The sequence below is a fragment of the Xenopus laevis genome, chromosome 4L (genome assembly GCF_017654675.1).
Source record: "Xenopus laevis strain J_2021 chromosome 4L, Xenopus_laevis_v10.1, whole genome shotgun sequence".
Taxonomy (NCBI): domain Eukaryota; kingdom Metazoa; phylum Chordata; class Amphibia; order Anura; family Pipidae; genus Xenopus; species Xenopus laevis.
The window spans coordinates 112106850-112132337 of NC_054377.1; the positions used below are offsets into that span (position 1 = coordinate 112106850).

Here is a 25488-nt window from a genome sequence, read left to right on the forward strand (position 1 = left end):
GTTAATTCAGAGTATTGGGCAAGTTTCCACTTACACTGGTGGACTAGACTTCAATTCAAGTCAATGGATAGGATTTCCAAGGGCCACTACAAGCCCTTGCATGCAATATTATATGCCAGAAGTCTTTCCAACTGCGCCTTTGTATAAATGCAGACATACACAAGGTCCAAATCTAAATTTTCAACTTTCAATTCAGTTTCTTATTGATAAGAACAATTAATAGTTAAATAAAAACACACAACCATCAAATGTGGCCTACTGCCCAAATCTGCCTGGCTCTTATTTAATCCATGGGAAGGTGAGGGGAAAATAACAAACAAATCATTTCCAGTTTGCTTCAGAGGGTTTAAAAAAGGACTAAAAAATGGCTGATAAATCCAAAACAATATTGGGTTGTGGAAAATAGAACTTAGTACAAGTTGATCAGTGGACTAGTCAGATTGCCATCTTGGAGTCAGGAAGACATTACTTCCCCTGAGATACATTAGAGAGGCTTCAAATGATTTTTTTTTGCCTTTCTCCTTTTTTGGGCAGGTTTTTATAGATATAATAGATTGAACTTGATGGAAGTGTGTGGTTTTTAAATCTAATTTACAAGGTTATCTATAGAACAACTTTACGCACAGACAAAATTACATAATTTCCAGAGGGTAAAACCAAAGTTTGCCACATTTCACCAGATGGGAGCAGCTCTCTATTCAGGATCAGTTTAGGAGCTTATCCTTTAATAAATAACAACCCTATACAAGTGTAAACAAGGCAGTGGCATCCCTTATAGTGGACTGTGGAGAGCTCTGTTTTTACCCCTTGATAAATATGCCCCAAAGTATTCCAGGTAGGGAATGTACATCATTTTTGAATTTGACCAAATCCTCCAAAAAGCATTTTGATAAATCCAGACCCTAAACTGCATATTCAACTTTGAAAACAAATCAACTGTGAATAAAAAAATTGTTCTGTTCAGTTATGCAGAGTTTTTAAAGGGGTGGTACAACTTTTAGTATGTTATATAATGGTCAATCAATTCTAAGCAATTTTTTGAATTATTTACATTCTTTAGACTCTTTCCAGCTTTCAAATGGGGGTCACTGGCGCCATCTAAATAACAAATGCTCTGTAAGTCTAAACATGTATTGTTATTGATACTATATATTGCTCATCTTTCTATTCAGGCACTCTCCAGTCTCTTGTTCAAATCAATGAATGGTTGCTATGGTAATTTGGACCCTAGTAACCAGATTGCTGAACTGCAAACTGGAGAGATGCTGAAAAAAAGATAAATAACTCAAATACCACAAATAACAAAATTGAAAAACTGAAATTGTCTCGGAATATCACTCTCTAAATTGTTCTTAAGGTTAACGCAAATGTGAACAACCACTATAAGGGTTCAGATTCAGTTCAGCTGAACACTTAGGTAATTTATTTTTTCATGGGCACATTTTGGAGTATCTGGAATCTCTATATTATATGGAACTGAGCAGCACTGCACTGGGTTACTGTGCACAGAACAATGACACAAAGTTGGTATTCTCTAACCATTTTAGAGTCTTTTATCTACTCTTTTATCTAAATCTTTTGACTGTGAGGAGGTAGTTCACAATTTTCAGTTGGACTTATTTTTTTATTCTTTATAGTTTTTGAATTATTTACTCTTGTATCTAAATCTTTCCCTGGCTGCAAGAGGGTTCATTTCTACTGCAACAAGTGAGCAGAAAGAAGCAATAAAAATTAGGATATAAATGAAGCCAGTAAGTATGTTTTCTTTTGGTTGTCAGGGTCAGTGACCCTAATAATGAGATAGCAACTGCAGTCTGGAAAAAGAGAGAACAACGCTAATAAATCAAAACCATACAAAATAAATAATTAAGTCCAACTGATAAAAACAGGTCCATACAAAAAAACCCCATAAAGGCAAACTTCCCCTCTGAATGAAATAGCTTAACAGTTCTTTAAAGGATAATTCAACCTCCATGGTGATAAGTCCCCTCTGACCCCCCTTGGCTGGCCCCCTCCCTGCTAAGCGTTACCCCAGAATTGTGTCCCCTGTAGGATTACTGACCATACATACATACATACATACATACATACAGAGTGAGCACGGCTCCATCTTCCGGGACTTAAAGTAATCCCTGGGTCTTCTTCTGGCGCTTCGGCAATTTCCGGCACATGCATCGTTTTTTGCAAACCAGAAGATTGCTTCAACAGCGCATGCGCCAATACGGCGTTCACTTTACGAGGATTGCCGAAGATGGAGTCCGTGAGCTCCGCTGTGCTCACTCTGCATGTACGGTCAGTAATCCTACAGGGGACACAATTCTGGGGGGAGGCAGGCCAGTGGGGACTTATCACTGTGGGGGTTTAGTTCTCCTTTAAGATTCTCCCAATACTGATGATGAATTAAGGAAGGAATAGAATAGTGTAGGTGTGCCATGACGCTGAATGAGCCCCACAACGCTTACATTCCTATTGCCAGCGAGTTACATTATATATCAGTTCACAAGCCAACTCCCTACATGCAAGCTTATTTGTTACAAAAATATATTCTTTTTGGCAACAACATTTTACTGCGCTTTTGCTTTCCACAGAGGTGTTATGGTGATGGTTTCTGTAGATATACAGTCCAATGCAGTCTCATGTTGATGCATTGCTGTGACACCAATTAAATAATAAAAGGCACTTGGAGATTTATTTTGTTTCCGCTTTCACCGATTTAATATCAGATCTTAAAGGGGAAATCCTCAATAAATCGTCGCAGAGCCGGCTGAATGGGTAGTTCGGCCAGTCCCTCTCTTCCATGGTGAGTAATTATGCACCGGCGGCATATCTGTTGCAAGCTAAGAATTCGAGTCCTGCGCAGAGGCCGAGACAGAGTTAACTGGATGCCATTTTGACATCTAAGAGGTGTATGTTGGCATTTCTCCACAGCTAGCTCCAGAAGCTTAACTGGGCAGTCTGAAAAGAGCTCCCTTAGCCAGAAAAAGCCCTTTAAAAAGAGGACCCGAACACTGACTGGACCAGACTCCATTTTGATGCTGACGCTAAAAAGATGGTTGCCCTGTGAGCTGTCCCGAACTAAAAATGTACCAATTTGCTCTCTTTCTAACATAGCATGAGCTTCTTTTGTAGGTAAGGGTCCCCAATAGAAACCACTGGCCTGCAAAGTGACCACAGATCTCTCTACGAGTTGGCGCTCACTTCCCTTAAAAAGACGGTATCGTGATGGGGGTGCAAGTGGAGCAGGCACAGGATAGATAATCTGGGCTGACTCTTGCTGGGGGCAAGCCCCACCTCCAACCATTTCAAATGCTCCATATGGCAAAGGACATCTTCGATCTCCAGAACATATACCTCTCTAGCCTGCAAGAAAACACACAAGGGGGTTAATCTCATTCTTTGATTTAAAGGAACAAACATCTGGCACTTAAATAGTTAACATACACATATGGCAAGATTGTGTTAATTTAATTACTAGTTTATATCAAATTTCATAGCTTTTGTGAATTCCATTGTTGCGGCTGTAAGTTATGGGATCCGTTATCCAGAAATATGTTATCCAGAAAGCTCCGAATTACGGGAAGGTCACCACCTATAGACTGTTCTAATACAATAATTTGAATTTTAAAATATACTGTATTTCCTTTTCTCTGTACCTTGTACTTAATATCAACTAAGGTCTAATGAATCCTTTTTGAAGGCAAATCAATCAATGTGTTTATTTAATGTTTTAATGATTTTTTAATAGACACAATAAAGTAGGGAGATCCAAATAATAGAAAGATCTCTTATCTGGAATACCCCCAGATCAGTCCAAACAGTACCTGCACTCAAACTCCAATGTCTAGTTGCGGGTGCTGGGTCAAGTCAAATTGTATCATTTTTATAGATGGACCCGCACTCCAGATACTTGTGTCTGCATGTAACGTTTCGGCCCACTTTGGGGCCATATATATATATATATATATATATATATATATATATATATATATATATATATATATATATATATATATATATATATATATATATATATATATATATATATATATATATATATATATATATATATCACCCCCCCCCACTAAAGTATTAAACAAAAAAAGTGCATATACCGTATTTACAGAAAACTGTATTACTAACCCAGATCTTAACCCTCTGTCACGTACAAAGCTTTTGTCAGCAGAACATCCGTAATGTGTGTTGTCATTTAATATCCAGTGATAAGTGAATGTAGAGCTCTGTGTGATTGGCCCAGTTTTAGTATATATACTCCTTCATTCTGCAGGGCTTTACTGCTCTACTTTATCAAATGACTTTTACCGCCTTACCTCACACTGAGCCAATATTCTGAAACCCTGAAATTAATTTTGCATTTTTCTGAGAAAAACCAGAAACCGGCAAGGACTGCAAGAGGCGTGGGCTGTTGGAAACCACATGTATGTAGCTGCGAGAGAAGAGTGTGGGAGGAAGAAGCCCTAGAGCATATTCAATAAAAATCTTCCTTTTACCTGTATTTTGCTAACAAGTGGACTTCTTGCTCTACAACTACTGTATATCAATTTGTAGCAAGTCAAGAAATCAAATAAATACATAACTTTAACTGCTGAAATAAAAAAACCATGTCAGAGAGTCTTAACTAAATAACTGCTTGGTAAAACTGTTCAAGCAAGCTTCCATTTTTGAAGGGGTGTTAACCTTTAAAATTAACTTTTAGTATGATGTAGAGAGTGACAGTCTGAGACAATTTGCAATTGGTCTTCATTTTTTATTATTTAACTTTGTATTCAAAAGCTCTCCAGTAATTCGAATTTCAGCAGTCAGGTTGTTGAATTTTACCCTAGCAACCATGCATTCATATGAATAAGAGATTGGAAAATTAATAGGTGAGGACCTAAATAGAAAGATGAGCAATACAAAGTAGCAATAAGCCTTACAGAGCATTTGTTTTTAGATGGGGTCAAACACTCCCATTTGAAAGCTGGAAACGGCCAAAAGAAGGGGAACAATTGAAAAAGGTCAAGAGGCCAATTGAAAAGTTGCTTAGAATTAGCCGTTCTATAACATATGGGGTTATTTATCAAAGATCGAGTTTTAGAGGTTTGCGAGTTTTTTTTTATACCTCGAATTAACTCACAACTTGAATCAGTGAATTTGGGGTTAAAACCCGGAAATTCAAATTAACAGTGTTTTTCGCAGGTAAAAACTAGAATTGTTTGAATTAATCGAGTTTTCAAGCAAAACCCACTGAAAAAAAACCCCACAAAAATCATCTTCAAACGGTTCAAGGGATTTTGAATTCAAGCTATTTCCAGTTTCGGGACATAATAAATCTTGAAAAATGTGCATTTTTTATACAAAAACTTTATACAATGTTTTTTTTTAAATATAAAAACTCAAAATATTCAAGTTTGTTTTATATAAAAACCAGAAGATTTTTGAGTTTTTTTTTTTTAACTGAAAAACTACACTTGAAAAACTCAAATTTTTCGGGAAAACACAACTCGACCGTTGATAATTAACACTCTAAAGGTGGCCATACACGGAGAAATACGCTTGTTTGGCGCTGTCGCCAAACGAGCGGATCTCTCTCCGATATGCCCACCTTGAGGTGGGCAATATCGGGCAAATCCGATCGTGAGCCCTAGGGCCCAACAATCGGATCCTAACGAATGGGAACGGGCGGTCAGATCGCGGGACCGCATCAACGAACAGATGCGGCCGCGATCCGACGGGATTTTGTGAATAATTGAAAGTGTATTAAAAAAATCACATGTAAAGCCAACGTGACATTACGGTCCACACAGGCACCTTTTTGAAAAAGGTCCCCGTGTAGACATGTGATTTTTTTAATACACTTTCAATTATTCACGAAATATCTCGGTGTTGCTGGTCATCTCTCTCTCTCTATAACAAACAAGGGAAAGTTGTGCTCACCACTAATTTTTAAAACCATTAGGCAGTGGGGCAAGGAGTAGTGATCCCACTGGTGTCTAATAAAAGGGCAGCCAAGTATGGGAGTTTTACTTTGAAAGCAGCTAGTAAGTTGCAGTAAGTTAATGTATAATGAAGAAATAGAATTCTTAATGAATTAGATGAAAATTGAGCATAGGACTGGCCAGATATGTAAGGCATTTTTTTAGTAGCAGTATGCACAAAATGTCTCTGTCTTAAATATATTGATAATGGGTTGAGTGCAGAGGCCTCTTGTATTTGTGTGTGTGTGTATATACATATATATATACATATACTTTCAAGTGAGTATCCGCACTCCAAGGCAAACAGCTTCAGTAAAAGGAGGGGTGCATGGTAATTTTGTATGCATCAATTATCTCCAGACCAGCACTCCCTGTTATAAAAACTGAATTGTTTATTGTTGCATAGTATCAATGCCTGACGTTTCGGGCCTCATTAGGTCCTCTTTGAAAAAGGTCCTAATGAGGACCGAAACGTCGGGCATCGATACTATGCAACAATAAACAATTCAGTTTTTATAACAGGGAGTGCTGGTCTGGAGATAATTGAGATATATATATATATATATATATATATATATATATATATATATATATATATATATATATATATATATATATATATATATATATATATAGTCCATGAAAGGAGCACTCACAAGTCTTACGAAAAAACGAAAAAATTTTTTATCGTGGGCACAAAAAACTGACGTTTCGGTTGTGCCACAGCCTTTCTCAAAGAGAATATATATCTATATACTGTATATCTATATATATCTATATATATCTATATATATATATATCTATATATATCTATATCGATATATATATATATCTAAATTTTCAACTTTCAATTCAGTTTCTTATTGATAAGAACAATTAATAGTTAAATAAAAACACACAACCATCAAATGTGGCCTACTGCCCAAATCTGCCTGGCTCTTATTTAATCCATGGGAAGGTGAGGGGAAAATAACAAACAAATCATTTCCAGTTTGCTTCAGAGGGTTTAAAAAAGGACTAAAAAATGGCTGATAAATCCAAAACAATATTGGGTTGTGGAAAATAGAACTTAGTACAAGTTGATCAGTGGACTAGTCAGATTGCCATCTTGGAGTCAGGAAGACATTACTTCCCCTGAGATACATTAGAGAGGCTTCAAATGATTTTTTTTTGCCTTTCTCCTTTTTTGGGCAGGTTTTTATAGATATAATAGATTGAACTTGATGGAAGTGTGTGGTTTTTAAATCTAATTTACAAGGTTATCTATAGAACAACTTTACGCACAGACAAAATTACATAATTTCCAGAGGGTAAAACCAAAGTTTGCCACATTTCACCAGATGGGAGCAGCTCTCTATTCAGGATCAGTTTAGGAGCTTATCCTTTAATAAATAACAACCCTATACAAGTGTAAACAAGGCAGTGGCATCCCTTATAGTGGACTGTGGAGAGCTCTGTTTTTACCCCTTGATAAATATGCCCCAAAGTATTCCAGGTAGGGAATGTACATCATTTTTGAATTTGACCAAATCCTCCAAAAAGCATTTTGATAAATCCAGACCCTAAACTGCATATTCAACTTTGAAAACAAATCAACTGTGAATAAAAAAATTGTTCTGTTCAGTTATGCAGAGTTTTTAAAGGGGTGGTACAACTTTTAGTATGTTATATAATGGTCAATCAATTCTAAGCAATTTTTTGAATTATTTACATTCTTTAGACTCTTTCCAGCTTTCAAATGGGGGTCACTGGCGCCATCTAAATAACAAATGCTCTGTAAGTCTAAACATGTATTGTTATTGATACTATATATTGCTCATCTTTCTATTCAGGCACTCTCCAGTCTCTTGTTCAAATCAATGAATGGTTGCTATGGTAATTTGGACCCTAGTAACCAGATTGCTGAACTGCAAACTGGAGAGATGCTGAAAAAAAGATAAATAACTCAAATACCACAAATAACAAAATTGAAAAACTGAAATTGTCTCGGAATATCACTCTCTAAATTGTTCTTAAGGTTAACGCAAATGTGAACAACCACTATAAGGGTTCAGATTCAGTTCAGCTGAACACTTAGGTAATTTATTTTTTCATGGGCACATTTTGGAGTATCTGGAATCTCTATATTATATGGAACTGAGCAGCACTGCACTGGGTTACTGTGCACAGAACAATGACACAAAGTTGGTATTCTCTAACCATTTTAGAGTCTTTTATCTACTCTTTTATCTAAATCTTTTGACTGTGAGGAGGTAGTTCACAATTTTCAGTTGGACTTATTTTTTTATTCTTTATAGTTTTTGAATTATTTACTCTTGTATCTAAATCTTTCCCTGGCTGCAAGAGGGTTCATTTCTACTGCAACAAGTGAGCAGAAAGAAGCAATAAAAATTAGGATATAAATGAAGCCAGTAAGTATGTTTTCTTTTGGTTGTCAGGGTCAGTGACCCTAATAATGAGATAGCAACTGCAGTCTGGAAAAAGAGAGAACAACGCTAATAAATCAAAACCATACAAAATAAATAATTAAGTCCAACTGATAAAAACAGGTCCATACAAAAAAACCCCATAAAGGCAAACTTCCCCTCTGAATGAAATAGCTTAACAGTTCTTTAAAGGATAATTCAACCTCCATGGTGATAAGTCCCCTCTGACCCCCCTTGGCTGGCCCCCCTCCCTGCTAAGCGTTACCCCAGAATTGTGTCCCCTGTAGGATTACTGACCATACATACATACATACATACATACATACAGAGTGAGCACGGCTCCATCTTCCGGGACTTAAAGTAATCCCTGGGTCTTCTTCTGGCGCTTCGGCAATTTCCGGCACATGCATCGTTTTTTGCAAACCAGAAGATTGCTTCAACAGCGCATGCGCCAATACGGCGTTCACTTTACGAGGATTGCCGAAGATGGAGTCCGTGAGCTCCGCTGTGCTCACTCTGCATGTACGGTCAGTAATCCTACAGGGGACACAATTCTGGGGGGAGGCAGGCCAGTGGGGACTTATCACTGTGGGGGGTTTAGTTCTCCTTTAAGATTCTCCCAATACTGATGATGAATTAAGGAAGGAATAGAATAGTGTAGGTGTGCCATGACGCTGAATGAGCCCCACAACGCTTACATTCCTATTGCCAGCGAGTTACATTATATATCAGTTCACAAGCCAACTCCCTACATGCAAGCTTATTTGTTACAAAAATATATTCTTTTTGGCAACAACATTTTACTGCGCTTTTGCTTTCCACAGAGGTGTTATGGTGATGGTTTCTGTAGATATACAGTCCAATGCAGTCTCATGTTGATGCATTGCTGTGACACCAATTAAATAATAAAAGGCACTTGGAGATTTATTTTGTTTCCGCTTTCACCGATTTAATATCAGATCTTAAAGGGGAAATCCTCAATAAATCGTCGCAGAGCCGGCTGAATGGGTAGTTCGGCCAGTCCCTCTCTTCCATGGTGAGTAATTATGCACCGGCGGCATATCTGTTGCAAGCTAAGAATTCGAGTCCTGCGCAGAGGCCGAGACAGAGTTAACTGGATGCCATTTTGACATCTAAGAGGTGTATGTTGGCATTTCTCCACAGCTAGCTCCAGAAGCTTAACTGGGCAGTCTGAAAAGAGCTCCCTTAGCCAGAAAAAGCCCTTTAAAAAGAGGACCCGAACACTGACTGGACCAGACTCCATTTTGATGCTGACGCTAAAAAGATGGTTGCCCTGTGAGCTGTCCCGAACTAAAAATGTACCAATTTGCTCTCTTTCTAACATAGCATGAGCTTCTTTTGTAGGTAAGGGTCCCCAATAGAAACCACTGGCCTGCAAAGTGACCACAGATCTCTCTACGAGTTGGCGCTCACTTCCCTTAAAAAGACGGTATCGTGATGGGGGTGCAAGTGGAGCAGGCACAGGATAGATAATCTGGGCTGACTCTTGCTGGGGGCAAGCCCCACCTCCAACCATTTCAAATGCTCCATATGGCAAAGGACATCTTCGATCTCCAGAACATATACCTCTCTAGCCTGCAAGAAAACACACAAGGGGGTTAATCTCATTCTTTGATTTAAAGGAACAAACATCTGGCACTTAAATAGTTAACATACACATATGGCAAGATTGTGTTAATTTAATTACTAGTTTATATCAAATTTCATAGCTTTTGTGAATTCCATTGTTGCGGCTGTAAGTTATGGGATCCGTTATCCAGAAATATGTTATCCAGAAAGCTCCGAATTACGGGAAGGTCACCACCTATAGACTGTTCTAATACAATAATTTGAATTTTAAAATATACTGTATTTCCTTTTCTCTGTACCTTGTACTTAATATCAACTAAGGTCTAATGAATCCTTTTTGAAGGCAAATCAATCAATGTGTTTATTTAATGTTTTAATGATTTTTTAATAGACACAATAAAGTAGGGAGATCCAAATAATAGAAAGATCTCTTATCTGGAATACCCCCAGATCAGTCCAAACAGTACCTGCACTCAAACTCCAATGTCTAGTTGCGGGTGCTGGGTCAAGTCAAATTGTATCATTTTTATAGATGGACCCGCACTCCAGATACTTGTGTCTGCATGTAACGTTTCGGCCCACTTTGGGGCCATATATATATATATATATATATATATATATATATATATATATATATATATATATATATATATATATATATATATATATATATATATATATATATATATATATATATATATATCACCCCCCCCCCACTAAAGTATTAAACAAAAAAAGTGCATATACCGTATTTACAGAAAACTGTATTACTAACCCAGATCTTAACCCTCTGTCACGTACAAAGCTTTTGTCAGCAGAACATCCGTAATGTGTGTTGTCATTTAATATCCAGTGATAAGTGAATGTAGAGCTCTGTGTGATTGGCCCAGTTTTAGTATATATACTCCTTCATTCTGCAGGGCTTTACTGCTCTACTTTATCAAATGACTTTTACCGCCTTACCTCACACTGAGCCAATATTCTGAAACCCTGAAATTAATTTTGCATTTTTCTGAGAAAAACCAGAAACCGGCAAGGACTGCAAGAGGCGTGGGCTGTTGGAAACCACATGTATGTAGCTGCGAGAGAAGAGTGTGGGAGGAAGAAGCCCTAGAGCATATTCAATAAAAATCTTCCTTTTACCTGTATTTTGCTAACAAGTGGACTTCTTGCTCTACAACTACTGTATATCAATTTGTAGCAAGTCAAGAAATCAAATAAATACATAACTTTAACTGCTGAAATAAAAAAACCATGTCAGAGAGTCTTAACTAAATAACTGCTTGGTAAAACTGTTCAAGCAAGCTTCCATTTTTGAAGGGGTGTTAACCTTTAAAATTAACTTTTAGTATGATGTAGAGAGTGACAGTCTGAGACAATTTGCAATTGGTCTTCATTTTTTATTATTTAACTTTGTATTCAAAAGCTCTCCAGTAATTCGAATTTCAGCAGTCAGGTTGTTGAATTTTACCCTAGCAACCATGCATTCATATGAATAAGAGATTGGAAAATTAATAGGTGAGGACCTAAATAGAAAGATGAGCAATACAAAGTAGCAATAAGCCTTACAGAGCATTTGTTTTTAGATGGGGTCAAACACTCCCATTTGAAAGCTGGAAACGGCCAAAAGAAGGGGAACAATTGAAAAAGGTCAAGAGGCCAATTGAAAAGTTGCTTAGAATTAGCCGTTCTATAACATATGGGGTTATTTATCAAAGATCGAGTTTTAGAGGTTTGCGAGTTTTTTTTTATACCTCGAATTAACTCACAACTTGAATCAGTGAATTTGGGGTTAAAACCCGGAAATTCAAATTAACAGTGTTTTTCGCAGGTAAAAACTAGAATTGTTTGAATTAATCGAGTTTTCAAGCAAAACCCACTGAAAAAAAACCCCACAAAAATCATCTTCAAACGGTTCAAGGGATTTTGAATTCAAGCTATTTCCAGTTTCGGGACATAATAAATCTTGAAAAATGTGCATTTTTTATACAAAAACTTTATACAATGTTTTTTTTTAAATATAAAAACTCAAAATATTCAAGTTTGTTTTATATAAAAACCAGAAGATTTTTGAGTTTTTTTTTTTTAACTGAAAAACTACACTTGAAAAACTCAAATTTTTCGGGAAAACACAACTCGACCGTTGATAATTAACACTCTAAAGGTGGCCATACACGGAGAAATACGCTTGTTTGGCGCTGTCGCCAAACGAGCGGATCTCTCTCCGATATGCCCACCTTGAGGTGGGCAATATCGGGCAAATCCGATCGTGAGCCCTAGGGCCCAACAATCGGATCCTAACGAATGGGAACGGGCGGTCAGATCGCGGGACCGCATCAACGAACAGATGCGGCCGCGATCCGACGGGATTTTGTGAATAATTGAAAGTGTATTAAAAAAATCACATGTAAAGCCAACGTGACATTACGGTCCACACAGGCACCTTTTTGAAAAAGGTCCCCGTGTAGACATGTGATTTTTTTAATACACTTTCAATTATTCACGAAATATCTCGGTGTTGCTGGTCATCTCTCTCTCTCTATAACAAACAAGGGAAAGTTGTGCTCACCACTAATTTTTAAAACCATTAGGCAGTGGGGCAAGGAGTAGTGATCCCACTGGTGTCTAATAAAAGGGCAGCCAAGTATGGGAGTTTTACTTTGAAAGCAGCTAGTAAGTTGCAGTAAGTTAATGTATAATGAAGAAATAGAATTCTTAATGAATTAGATGAAAATTGAGCATAGGACTGGCCAGATATGTAAGGCATTTTTTTAGTAGCAGTATGCACAAAATGTCTCTGTCTTAAATATATTGATAATGGGTTGAGTGCAGAGGCCTCTTGTATTTGTGTGTGTGTGTATATACATATATATATACATATACTTTCAAGTGAGTATCCGCACTCCAAGGCAAACAGCTTCAGTAAAAGGAGGGGTGCATGGTAATTTTGTATGCATCAATTATCTCCAGACCAGCACTCCCTGTTATAAAAACTGAATTGTTTATTGTTGCATAGTATCAATGCCTGACGTTTCGGGCCTCATTAGGTCCTCTTTGAAAAAGGTCCTAATGAGGACCGAAACGTCGGGCATCGATACTATGCAACAATAAACAATTCAGTTTTTATAACAGGGAGTGCTGGTCTGGAGATAATTGAGATATATATATATATATATATATATATATATATATATATATATATATATATATATATATATATATATATATATATATATATATATATATAGTCCATGAAAGGAGCACTCACAAGTCTTACGAAAAAACGAAAAAATTTTTTATCGTGGGCACAAAAAACTGACGTTTCGGTTGTGCCACAGCCTTTCTCAAAGAGAATATATATCTATATACTGTATATCTATATATATCTATATATATCTATATATATATATATCTATATATATCTATATCGATATATATATATATTTATCCCTCCATTGTCTTTTTGCACTTGTGCCAAGTTAAAAGGTAGGTCTCACTGATGGCCACTGTTGCCTATGTGACTGTAATGAGTCGTAAAGTAGAGGGAAGTACAAGGATGGGATCAGTTATCTAGAACACTTGAGACCTGGGGTTTTCCACATAAGGGATCTTTCTGTAATTTAAACCTCCATACCTAAAGTTTTCTAAAAGTTAATTTAAACATTAATTAAACCCAACAGGATTTGATTGTTTTGCCTCCAAAAAAAAAATTTGAATTATTTGATTGAAATGGAGTCTATGGGAGATTGGGCCTTCCCATAATGCTGAGCTTTGTGGATAATGGGTTTCAGAATAACGCATCCCGTACCTGTAGTAGAGAAGCACAACTAGTTAGAAAGACCACACTGGATTCCAAATTATGAAGATGTCCATTGTGCCAACTAGTTCCTGTATCCAAAGAAGTAAATATGCCATCCTGCTGTTTTCCCCTGTGCCTTTCTATGTGCGCTGCACAGTGAATAGAATGATTGTACTGTTGGAATTTCAGAGCGGACATGGAGCAAGGCACCTCATGGTGGCAGCACAGCTCTTGCACATCCTTCACCAATAAAGTACAGTGTGTGTATGGAAAGAACTCAGTTAAAGAGATACTGACACCTGAAATTAAACTTTTTTTTACATCTATTATAATATTGGCTTTGCAAGCTACTTCTAACTTTGCCATAAAGTATTTGCATGATGCTTTTACATTACCTGTCTGATCCCCCATGTTCCTGTATGAGGGGGCTGCCATATTTGTGCAGCAGGAGTCCGTTAGCATTAGAAACTGTAACTAACAGGCTGAGATGGGACAGTCAGGTTGGCAAAGTCAGAGTGTCAGAGAGTCAGGCTTAGGAACTTCAACTAACAATTATATACAAAAACAAACCTCTCAGCAAAAAATGATCAACATGACCTATAGGTAACATTTAATGTACATTCATATGCTAAAATTCATTTTTTAGTGTCAGTATCACTTTAACTTCAGTCTTGATCAACAGTTGAAATTTGAACGGAGCAGAAGGGCAGAATTCAGCAAATTCCACTTATAGGACCATTTGCCTGCACAGTACGCACAAGTAAAAGCAAAGCGATTGGATTATCCATCCAAACACTAAGAGGCACATTTACCTAGGGTCGGATATCGAGGGTTAATTAACCCTCGATATTCGACCGTCTAAGTAAAATCCTTCGACTTCGAATATCGAAGTCGAAGGATTTTACGCTATTCCTACGATCGAAGGAATAGTCGTTTGATTGGATTTTAATCCATCGATTGAAGGATATTCCTTCAATCAGGAAATTGTTAGGAAGCCTATGGGGACCTTCCCCATAGGCTAACATTGGCCTCGGTAGGTTTTAGGTGGCGAACTAGGGGGTCGAAGAGACAGTACTTCGACTATCGAATGGTCGAATAGTCAAACGATTTTTAGTTCGAATTGTTCGATTCGAAGGTCGTAGTCGAAGTAGCCCATTCGATGGTCGAAGTAGCCATATTCGACCATTCGAAATTCAAACTTTTTTTCTTCTATTCCTTCACTCGAACTAAGTAAATGGGCCCCTGTATGCAGAGGGACGATGGGCAATTTGCCAATTCAGTAGGAGGGTAATAGAATGCTTAGAATCACTCCCTTATTCATTTCAATGTTAAATTTGGAATCAAGGGGAACACTTGCAGGTCAGGCAACAGGGGCCCAAGCACTACTTGATCAGTTACTCACTGATTGGCTGCTATGGGTTACTGCCCAGGTGCAAATTTACCCAATTTATAAATGACCCTTAATGTTTCCAAGTAGTGATCACCCAAACGGCACTAAGGGATTCTGTCACAGTAAAAGATGTTGTTGTTCTTTTACAAAATACATTAGTGAATAGCACTCCTCCAGCATAATCCTGCATTGAAATCCATATTTGAAAAGAGCAAACTGATTTTTAAAGAAATTTAGAAATTTTTATGTGGGGCTAGACATGTTTTTAGTTTCCCAGCTATGTGACCATAAGCTCTGATAAACTTCAGTCTCTCTTTACTGCACTGAAAGTTGGAGTGATATCACAACACCCCAGCCTATTAACAGAACAGTTTGCAGGTAACAAGATAACACCACCTGCATTGCTAAATCTACCATATCTGCCACCTAGTGTCAGATATGAAAATAGCACTCAATAGTAAAACACCCAAGTCCAGTCATGACTCCTCCAGTTACACTGAGAAGGAGAAACAATAGCTTATCTGAAAACAGTTTCATTGTGAAGTATTGGATCATTGTATTCAGCACAGGTAAAGTTATTCGGATGATAGTTAAAATTCAGGTAAGTTCTTCTATCCAAGGATCAAGACTGCATTCTACAGCTCTACTGACTTTTCCCTCCACAAATGCCTAAAAGGGCAATCTCTAAAGGATTGGTAGCCAGTGGTTCTCTTCGCATTGCTTTCATGCACAACTAGTAGCATTGATGCCCACAGTAAATTGCAGAGCACATATCAGCAGGACTGGTTTGAAGCTTCCCACATCTTTTTCTCGATCCTCAGTAAGGTGATTCTGAATAATTATCTGCACATGCATTCAATGTTGGTGTTTTTTTAGTGCAAATTCACTATTTTTTGTGAAGTGATTTTAAAAGATGCACAGGCTGTTCATCACAGCTTTGTGACCCCCCCCCCCCCCCATGTAACCACAGAAAAACAGAGGAAGGAGCAGGGGCATCTTCCCTGAAGCACCCCTAAAGATAGATGACTCTGCCTTCATATTATCCTAAAAGATACTGGGTCCATCTGCGGACTGTCACCTCTGAAAGAGGATTATAAACTGTTAGTGCATATTAATCTTGCAATGAGATAAACGGTTGAAATAGCATGTTGGTGCCAAGTGGCACCAGGCAGGGCACAAAGGGGAATTTAATATTCAAAGTGAGCAATATGCTACCAGTTTGAATGCAATCAATAGAAATTAAGAAATGGACAATCATCAAGCCCCAGAATAACAGATGTATTTGCAGATCCTATTTGCTTTCTCGCTGCGCTTCATTGAGGCTTAACAAGACAGAGCTGAATGGAATGGAAACACTGCGTCATCCTTAAAATGGTGTAGTAAGCAGAATTCTAAGACTTTAGAACTTTACGTTTTTTTTAGCTGCACAGCTCTACAGGCTTGGAATTTAAATTCTAATGAATTAGCAAACAGTTCTAAAATTAAAATTAAATATCAATAATAAAGACCCAGAAATAAAAATACAATCAATAAAATTAACAATTGAAGTCTTAGGGGCAGATTAATCAAGGGTCGAATTTCGAGGTGATGGAATTTTTTTAAACTCTTGTCACCTTGAAATTTAAATAAAAAAGACCAACCAAAAATTTTAAAAAAAGTTTTTTGTTTTTTTTTTAACTTTGGGTTAATAGGCTGTATTCGATTGTTCGATTCAAATTCGGATTATATATGATCAAATTCAAATCTAAGTATTTAAAAAAAAAAAAAAAAAAAACTTTTGATTTTTCAAAGTCCCCCAAATGACTCCAAATAGGTTCTAGGAAGTTTGGCAGGTTTTAGATGGCAAACAGTCAAAGTCGAATTTTTAAAGAGACAGTACTTGATAATTTTCGATATTCAAATTTTTTTTCCAATTCAATTTGAATTTGGTCTATTCCCTAGTCGAAGTACACTAAAATTACCTTGAAATTTGAAGTTAAAAATTTGAATTTTCACTTCGACCCTTGATAAATCTGCCACTTAGAGTCAATCTTTTGGTTGTCGGGGTCAGAGACCCAAACAAACAGGCAACATTTTTAGGTGCAGACTGGGAAGAGACAGAATAGGAAAGCCAATAACTGAAAAAACATGTAAATAAATCATTTAGACCACCTGAAAACTTGTTAATTATAGGCCCACTTATAACATACTAAAAGATCAAGTAAAACAAATTTCCCCTTTTATTGCATGAAAACCTGATGGTGGTTAATTTCTTCCCTCTGCTAAGCACAAAACAAAAACTGTGGTACCGTATTAGCAAGTAGCAAAAATAACAAATAAAAAAACAAATACAAAAAGTATTGTAGAAGTGATACCTACTGTATATTGGCTAACAATAAAAAAATACATTGCAAGCTTTCGGAGCACCAAGGCCCCTTCGTCAGGCAAAATACAAATGAAAGCTAGAAAGGCACAGCATATATTCTGTTAGATCAGTGAAAGGTATTCATGGGCAACAAATTAGGACGTTACCAATAGATTTCTTGCCACCTTGGATTCCAGCCCAACCTTAAAGGGGTGGTTCACATTTTAGTTAACTTTAAACATTTTATAGAGCGGCTAATTCTAAGCAACTTTTCAATAAGACTTTTTCAAGCTTTCAAACAGGGGTCACTGATCCCATATAAAATAAAATACTCTTTCAGGCTACACATTTATTGCTATTGCTACTTTTTATGACTCTATTTTTCTATTCGGGCCTCTCCTATTCATACTCCAGTTAATAATCAGTGCTTTGCAAAGGTAATTTAGACCCTACTTGCCAACTGGAGAGCTGAAAAAAATCTCAAAAAACAACAAATAATAAATGAAAATCAATTGAAATAGTCTCAGAATATCACTCCATACATCATACTAAAAAACTGTAATTTTCCACTGAGCCCCCGCTGTGTTGACTGTACAAGTACAAAAATATAAGTATACACAACAAAGTAGGTGTACTCAGATGTTATGAAGCTTCCCCTTCCATAACTATATCAGGCATCACTTGCTCTGACTATAAGCAATAGAGTCACTAATATTTTTACCAGCAGAAGCAGCCCCCAAAAATGCCATTGCTGTGTCACTGGGATTAGCTGCTAAGGAGTTAAAAGAACAGCAGCCATTCTGGCCCATAGCCTACAAGCAAGTCTGAGTTGGCTGAATATTTAGCCGCTGTCAAGTGATTTCACTAAAGTTTCAACCAGCAGATCACCATGAGAGAATCGCTAGCCAAAGGTTTATTCTTCCTGTGATTGTAAGATTAGATTGTAAGCTCTGTCCTGAATATTACTTGCATTACTTATATGTTTGTCTAGAACTGGCCATTAAACATAATGGAGAGTCTGTTTTTGAACAGGAAGGAAACAAATGTCATTAGATTCCAGGAAACAAGTTTCTAAATGTAAACAGAAAAAGGGACAGTAACATGCTTTAATTAAGAAGAGTTATTTTAATTCTATATTAATAAAATAACAAATAAGGTATTCAAGAATGTAAGCTTTTTTTTGCTGATGTTTACGATAGGCAAGTGCAGAATGGAATATAGAGAGTACAACTTTTAGCATTTTAAAGGGGGGAAAAAATAGTTCAACCAACTACTGGAATTGCGCAAGAAAGGCAGTAATAACCAATTCACGGAAATTCAAGTTCAGCTGTACGGATGGTCTTGGCCTTCGTCCAGTTCCTGTAATAACCTTACTTTGCAAGGCCTTTTGCTGGAAGAAAGGCTTTATTGTAGCAATACTGAGGCAGTGGTTCTTATTTGTAATTTAGACAAACTAAAGCTTCTCAATTTTCACTTGCATCAGCCTCACTGGTCTGTATACCTTGAATTTTTTTTCCATTCGCTAGAAAATAAAAACCCTGCTGAGTTCTGTTAACCTTGAGCAGCAAGCTAAGAACATACGTACAGATATTTATTTGACCTCCAAATGCATTACTAAGTACCGACTGTCCCTCAGCGTGCCTTTTAGCATAAAGAAGGTCCCCCCTATCTTGGGGGGCAGCAGCACAGGTCTTTTTTTCTTTTTCTTTCTTTAATGAAAAAAGGCAAGTGGCATTCTGCCCATAAGGTGAGATTCATAAAAAGGCACAATGGCATGTTGATCTCCACTATCACTTATGCAAAGTGAAACTCCTGCCACAGTCACATGAAAAAATGGCCGTGTGCAGGCTGACGTAATAAATGCCGAATCTAGTCAGGCAGTTTGGTCAAATTTTCCCATACCTATACCACTATCTGGCCATGCATGGCACCAAAGAAGGTACTGGCAGATGGCAAAAGAAGAGAAGCCACATTTCTTTATTTTTTTCCTCTTACAAATGCTCTTTTGGGTCATCAACCCAAATGAACTGGAACACTGGACAAACCTATTGACCTGGACCAGAGGGAAGCAGCTCCTGACACTGGTTACATGGAGCTACGTCATCAAAGTCCAGCAGGGAACACAGGTATGGGATCCGTTATCCGGAAACCCGGCAAGCTCAAAATAACAGAAAGGCCATCTCCCATTTTATCCAAATAATCCAAATTTTTAAGATTACCCTTTTCTCTGTTGTGATACAACTTTGTACTTGGTCCAAACGAAGATGTAATTAATCTGGTGGGCTTCGTTTGAAAACATTCACGTTTCTTCATAAATTAGAAACCATCCGAGCTGGGAGTTCATTCAAGATCTAAAAAAACTCACAATCCTTTAAAAACACAAACTTTGATAAATAACACCCTTAATGTATGAAGATCTTCATTACAGAAAGATCCATTATCCGGAAAACCCCAGGTCCCTACATCTAAGGTTGAATGAAAAATGAGCAGAGCACTGAGAGGCCTGCCTTTGCATTCAAAGGATTCTAAATACCGTACACAGAGAGGAGTAAGGAATCAGATTTATACATCTGTACAGAGATACAGCTATGCAGTGGGTGCACAAGAGTGTAACCATACTGCATACAGTGTAACATTCTGATTTTATCATTTTGGGACTGTCCCCTTTAACAGTTGAGGGGGGGGGAGTAGTGTGGTTACAAGCAAAGTAATAGTGTTTCTATGTCCTAGCAAGATTTCTTAGAAATTTAGGAGACTATGCTGCACTTCCTGACTGTGCTTAGTGAAACCGTATCTTCAGCTCTATGTTCCCCAATTACCTTGAACAAAAGCCGACAGTACAGAAAGCACTTTCTTACTGAAGAATAAACCCTGTTTTTTCTTTTTTATTATTTTAAACGTCATTTTCTTTTTCTTCGTATGGGTCTGGGGGCCAAGTGATGAATATGTATAGGGCAATTTTGATTGTTTTGTAGCGCCATGGGAGGGAAACAAAATGACTCAAACCCCCATTCCCACCATTCAACATGAACATTCAACATGAATGCAAATCACCTGCATGATACTGGTGCTCAAGTGACAGGCACATATCACTTAATCATACAGTAGTGTGTGTTTGAGTCATAACTGCCAACATCTGACACCCCTGGGCACTTGATTACCATCAACTTTCAATGGGGAGGACAATTTTGAGCTTTTGCACCCTCTTATGGCTTGACAAAACACTCCAAATAACCATTCCATAATGTACCATTAACTTGCAGGTTCAGGCTGGAGCCCATGCATCTAGCTTAACTGGGTGCTACCACTGGTCTCCCTGTCCACCAGTGCCATAGTGTTATGCTGAAGCCACCTCATCTCCCTTCTCTGCACACCACTGCCTGACACTCCTCTATTATAGCTCAAGATCTTGATGTATACTTTCCAGAGAAGACCAGCTCCTCTGTGATATTCTTCTTTCTTCATTTTTCCTTGGGACACAAGGAACAGCACTTCGCTGGATTCAGTCGTACCTCTCTAAGAGCTTCCCTGTCTCTTTCTTGGATAAAATGTTTCCTCCAAGCCAGGATCAAAAATAATCACCTGCTCTGAGGCCACTGGGAGCAACATCTAAGGTGTTAGTGAGCAACATGTTGCAACATGTTGCTCATGAGCCGCTGGTTGGGGACCACTGCTGTAAACAATGCTATCATTTAGCTAGTACTGAGGTTTGTGGTCTTTGAATCATACTTGATTCCGCACATCAAAAGCGTTTGCAAGAATACGCTCCTTTCTCAGTCAAGTAACAGCAAAAGCTTGCACTGAATAGCAATACATTCTCACATTAAATTACGCTCTCCTACAAAGCTCTCAATAAAAATCCTCCATGTTCTCTCAAAACTCATCTCTTTTGTTTACACACTTATGTGCCAATCAAACAGGTATGAAATATTACCGGTACATTAATTTTTGAACGTCACAACATTCTGCTGACCATTCACCTCCTCCACTGTCAATATTTTTCCCCATATACTTTCCCCTCATCCTCAACATTTTATACTTTGTGTATCAATTAACCACTGACATTTATCTGACAAATTAAAATTCTGACCATGGGAAGCAACACAGCAGCCCTATACAAAGCTATATTTTCACCCGAGCATTACTATGCTCTTATATTATAAATGCCTTCTGTTTAGCCTAGTTTTCAACTGCTAATCCATAGCTGCAGGCTCCCAGTCTTACACTCAACTTGCAGATTCTTTGTTTGTGTGCCAGTTGTGAATTAGGTGGCATGTCACTGTGCCAGGCATATAATGCCACACAGGAAGCAATGAGCACTCTCTATTTAATATAAAGGAAGGATTGGAAGAAAGGTGCAACATTTGCCACTTTTATTACATACAATGGAGTATCTGTCCCTATTGGAGTTGCTCAGCTAACATTTTTAAACTTCTAGGTACAAGTTGGTGCCTGTACATTAAGTTTGTAACAAGTAAAAGTGCACGAATATAATTTGGCATAAAAAAAAAAAACTAAAAACACGAACTATAATATATAAGAGCTATACATAACCTGTGAAATAAAGTCTTAGTGATGTCACATGACACACTGAAACCTATAATAAAAATATATATTTATATGTTGTCTAAAGAATATCGTACCCCTAATGTAAAGTATAAGGAAGTCATTGAGGAGTTCTATGGCCATATAAAGACCATATAAAGACTTCAGGCTTCTAATGTGCTCCTATTGTACAGCAGGGGGTACATCATTTTTGATAACACGCAAGCTTCAGAGAGTCATGTAGCACCAGTTAGGACTCATGATTTTATTCTTTGTATGACGAAAAATGGTTAAATTTCAATGTAACAATCTTCCACTAACCATTCAGATTAAATAAAGTAGGAAAAATAACAAATCAGACGATGTTCTTGCCATGAATTGACAGGCAGCAATCGTACGAAAGTTATGTCCGACAAATACTAGTGACAATCATCCAGTGATATCATCATATAGGCAATCCATGCAGAGAATTTTTTACTAGCTGACAGAAATCTTCTAACTCATCCAATTGACTAAATGACTGATTGCCATGTTATGAAGAATCTCGGGACGATTATTCTGACTCCACACACGGTCCAAAAATTGCACAAAACTAAGTTTTGTAATACTATATCTTTGCATCTATGGCCAGCTTTACCCAGTTGCCCCTGGCCTTCCCCCAGCAGCCTATTTATCATGTCCCCCTTTCCTCTCCATTCAGAAAAAGTGCTCCTCCAGAGGCTAACCCATTCCTATAACTGGACAAAATCATCATATAATAGCACTCCAATAAAATCACCTTTATTTTTAAATTCAGAGAATACTGCATGGGCGGAGGGAAGGGGTTTATTGCCACTTAAAATCAGATGCTTTGTCATTTCGTAGTTTATAAGCGTTTTCCTACTTTTTAGGTGGATACATAACTGGCTCATATATATTGTACAGGTATGGGATCTGTTATCCAGAAACCCATTATCCAGAAGCGCCGAATTATGGAAAGGCTGTCTCCCATAGACTCAATTTTTTATCCAAATAATCCAATTTTTAAAACACGATTTCCTTATTCTTAGTAATAGTAATAATAAAACAGTACCTTGTACTTGATCCAAACCAAGACATAATTATTGGAAGCAAAACCAGCCTACTTTGGGGCACATTTACTAATGGTTGAATATCGAGGGTTAATTAACTTCGAATATTGAAGTAGAAGGATTTACCGCAAATACTTTGTTTGATCGATGGATTAAAATCGTTCAATCGATTTTCCTTCGATCAGAAATTTGTTAGGAAGCCTATGGGGACCTTCCCCATAGGCTAACATTGATGTTCGGTAGGTTTTAGTTGGCGAAGTAGGGGGTCGAAGTTTTTTTTAAAGAAACAGTACATCGACTACCAAATGGTCGAATAGTAGAACGATTTTTAGTTTGAATCGTTCGATTCGAAGGTCGAAGTAGCCAATTCGATGGTCAAAGTAGCCAAAAAAAAAAATTCAAAATTCGAAGTATTTTTTCTTCTATTCCTTCACTCGAGCTAAGTAAATGTGCCCCTTAATGTTTACAAGACTTGCTAGTAGACTTATGGTATAAAGATCCAAATTACGAAACATCTGTTATCCGGAAAACCCCAGGTCCCGAGCATTCTGGATAACCGGTCCCATACCTATATACAGTTTAACGACACAGCTCAAAGCAGCAAAGTTTAAACTAGTGCGATGTATGGGCAAAACTGAGAACTAATGTGACAGCTCTGCTCAGATCAGAAACATGGCTGCACAGCATTTGCCCTGGGCTTGCGTGGGTTTTTTGTGCAAGTTCTAAAGTCAAATTTACACAATTACCGTATAAGTAGCTAACAATGGATAATACATACAAGAAATTGAAATCATAACCATTTACATACCCACCCACTGACACACAAACATGCTAAGGAAGAGGGTCCCACTCTATAGGGCTGAACAACACAGCACAGTGGCTACAGAAGGCCTAGAATAAATGCAAGTTGATTTCACTTTTAGGGCAGAATGCTTATTTTCAGTCCTCTCTTCTATTAAACTACAATGAAAGGTTAGATCCTAGAAACTCAATGTGCTGTTTAAGTATTTGTGGCCATAGGCTGGCTTAGGAATGTGAGACTAAACATTTTGTCAAAAACTGTACAGTTCTGTTGGATCCTAAAATCAGGGGGGTTGTAATACCTTATCTAGAAACCAGTTATCCAGAAAGCTTCAAATCAAGGGACACCCATAGAATCCATTTTAAGCAAATAATTATAATTTTTAAAAATGATTTCCTTTTTCTGTCATAACAAAACAGTACCTTGTATTTCATTCCAAGTAAGCTGCATGAATCCATATTGGTGGCAAAACAATCCTATTGGGTTTATTTAATGTTTAAATGATTTTTATCAGACATAAGTCAAGGTGATCTTTATTACAGAAAGATTCCTTATCAGGAAAGCTAGAGGTTCCCAAGTGTTCCAGAAAAGAAATATCTATTTGGAAGTTATTGGGCCTAACCATAAAATCTTTTTTAGAACCATTATAATTGCAGGAAGGTTACCTTTAATGATAAATGATTAGTCGCCCATCGACAAATCTCCTCTTCGTCGGGGCGACTAATCTCAGATTTTGGGGAGATTTAGTCACCTGACGATTAATCGCCTCGTCTTCGGGCGACTAATCTCCCAGAACTGCCTTCCCGCCAGCTAGAATGTAAATCTTTGGCAGGATGGCACTCGGAACGATTTGTTTTCCGAAGTCGCCCGAAGTTTCCTCGTGAGGCAACTTAGGAAAAAGAAGCAATCTGAGTGCCATACCGACATCGATTTACATTCTAGCCGGCATGAAGGCAGTTCTGGAGATTAGTCGTCTGAAGAAGAGGAGATTTGATGCTGGGCGACTAATCTCCCCAAATCTGAGCTTGTGTCTCTGCAATTAAGGTTAACTCAAAGGTGACCAACCAGTTTATTGTGACCTGGTTGCACCAACACATTTTCTGGATTCAATTCTCAATGTAACTGGAATCTTAAGGTCCCCATAGACACGACGATTCTTCGAACGATCGTACATCTTACGATTTTTCGGCCGACATCTGTCAGAAAATTGATCGGCCAGGTTTAACAATCTTTATCGGTCCCAGTGCAATCTATCCATGTCTACAGGGCCAAGCAGGCATCTCCCCTTCAGTTTTGCTGGCAATATCGCCTGAAATGGTCTTTTTAGTTGATGGACACATCGTACATTTAAGCGATTATTTCGAGATAATCGTGGTCTCACGATAACGATTGGATCTTTTAAAAATCTTTACATCTATGGCCAGCTTTAAGAAACAACCAGAATGAAAACCTCTAAAGGCAAACACGCAGGGCACAAGCTAAATAAAAAGCAAATATTTCTGGTATCTCGGCTTATTGTTCTGGACTAGTTAGAAGAGCAGCTAAAT

At 37.7% G+C, this 25488-nt stretch overlaps 2 protein-coding genes across 2 annotated transcripts; both read right to left on the bottom strand.

The window, feature by feature from the left end:
- Nucleotides 1-2346: 2346 nt before the first annotated feature.
- Nucleotides 2347-3695, bottom strand: LOC121403088 (suppressor of cytokine signaling 1-like). Its single transcript, XM_041590648.1, has one exon. It carries the CDS (start codon nucleotides 3299-3301, stop codon nucleotides 2720-2722), a length of 582 nt encoding a protein of 193 aa, XP_041446582.1. The 5' UTR covers nucleotides 3302-3695; the 3' UTR covers nucleotides 2347-2719.
- Nucleotides 3696-7855: 4160 nt separating this feature from the next.
- LOC121403089 (suppressor of cytokine signaling 1-like) lies at nucleotides 7856-10333 on the bottom strand. Its single transcript, XM_041590653.1, has one exon. The coding sequence runs from the start codon at nucleotides 9936-9938 to the stop codon at nucleotides 9357-9359; it is 582 nt and encodes a 193-aa protein (XP_041446587.1). The 5' UTR covers nucleotides 9939-10333; the 3' UTR covers nucleotides 7856-9356.
- Between the last annotated feature and the right edge of the window lie 15155 nt (nucleotides 10334-25488).

Excerpts from the sequence above, each read along its gene's own strand:
- LOC121403088 (XM_041590648.1), bottom strand. The coding sequence starts at position 3,301 with ATGGTTGGAGGTGGGGCTTGCCCCCAGCAAGAGTCAGCCCAGATTATC.
- LOC121403089 (XM_041590653.1), bottom strand. The coding sequence starts at position 9,938 with ATGGTTGGAGGTGGGGCTTGCCCCCAGCAAGAGTCAGCCCAGATTATC.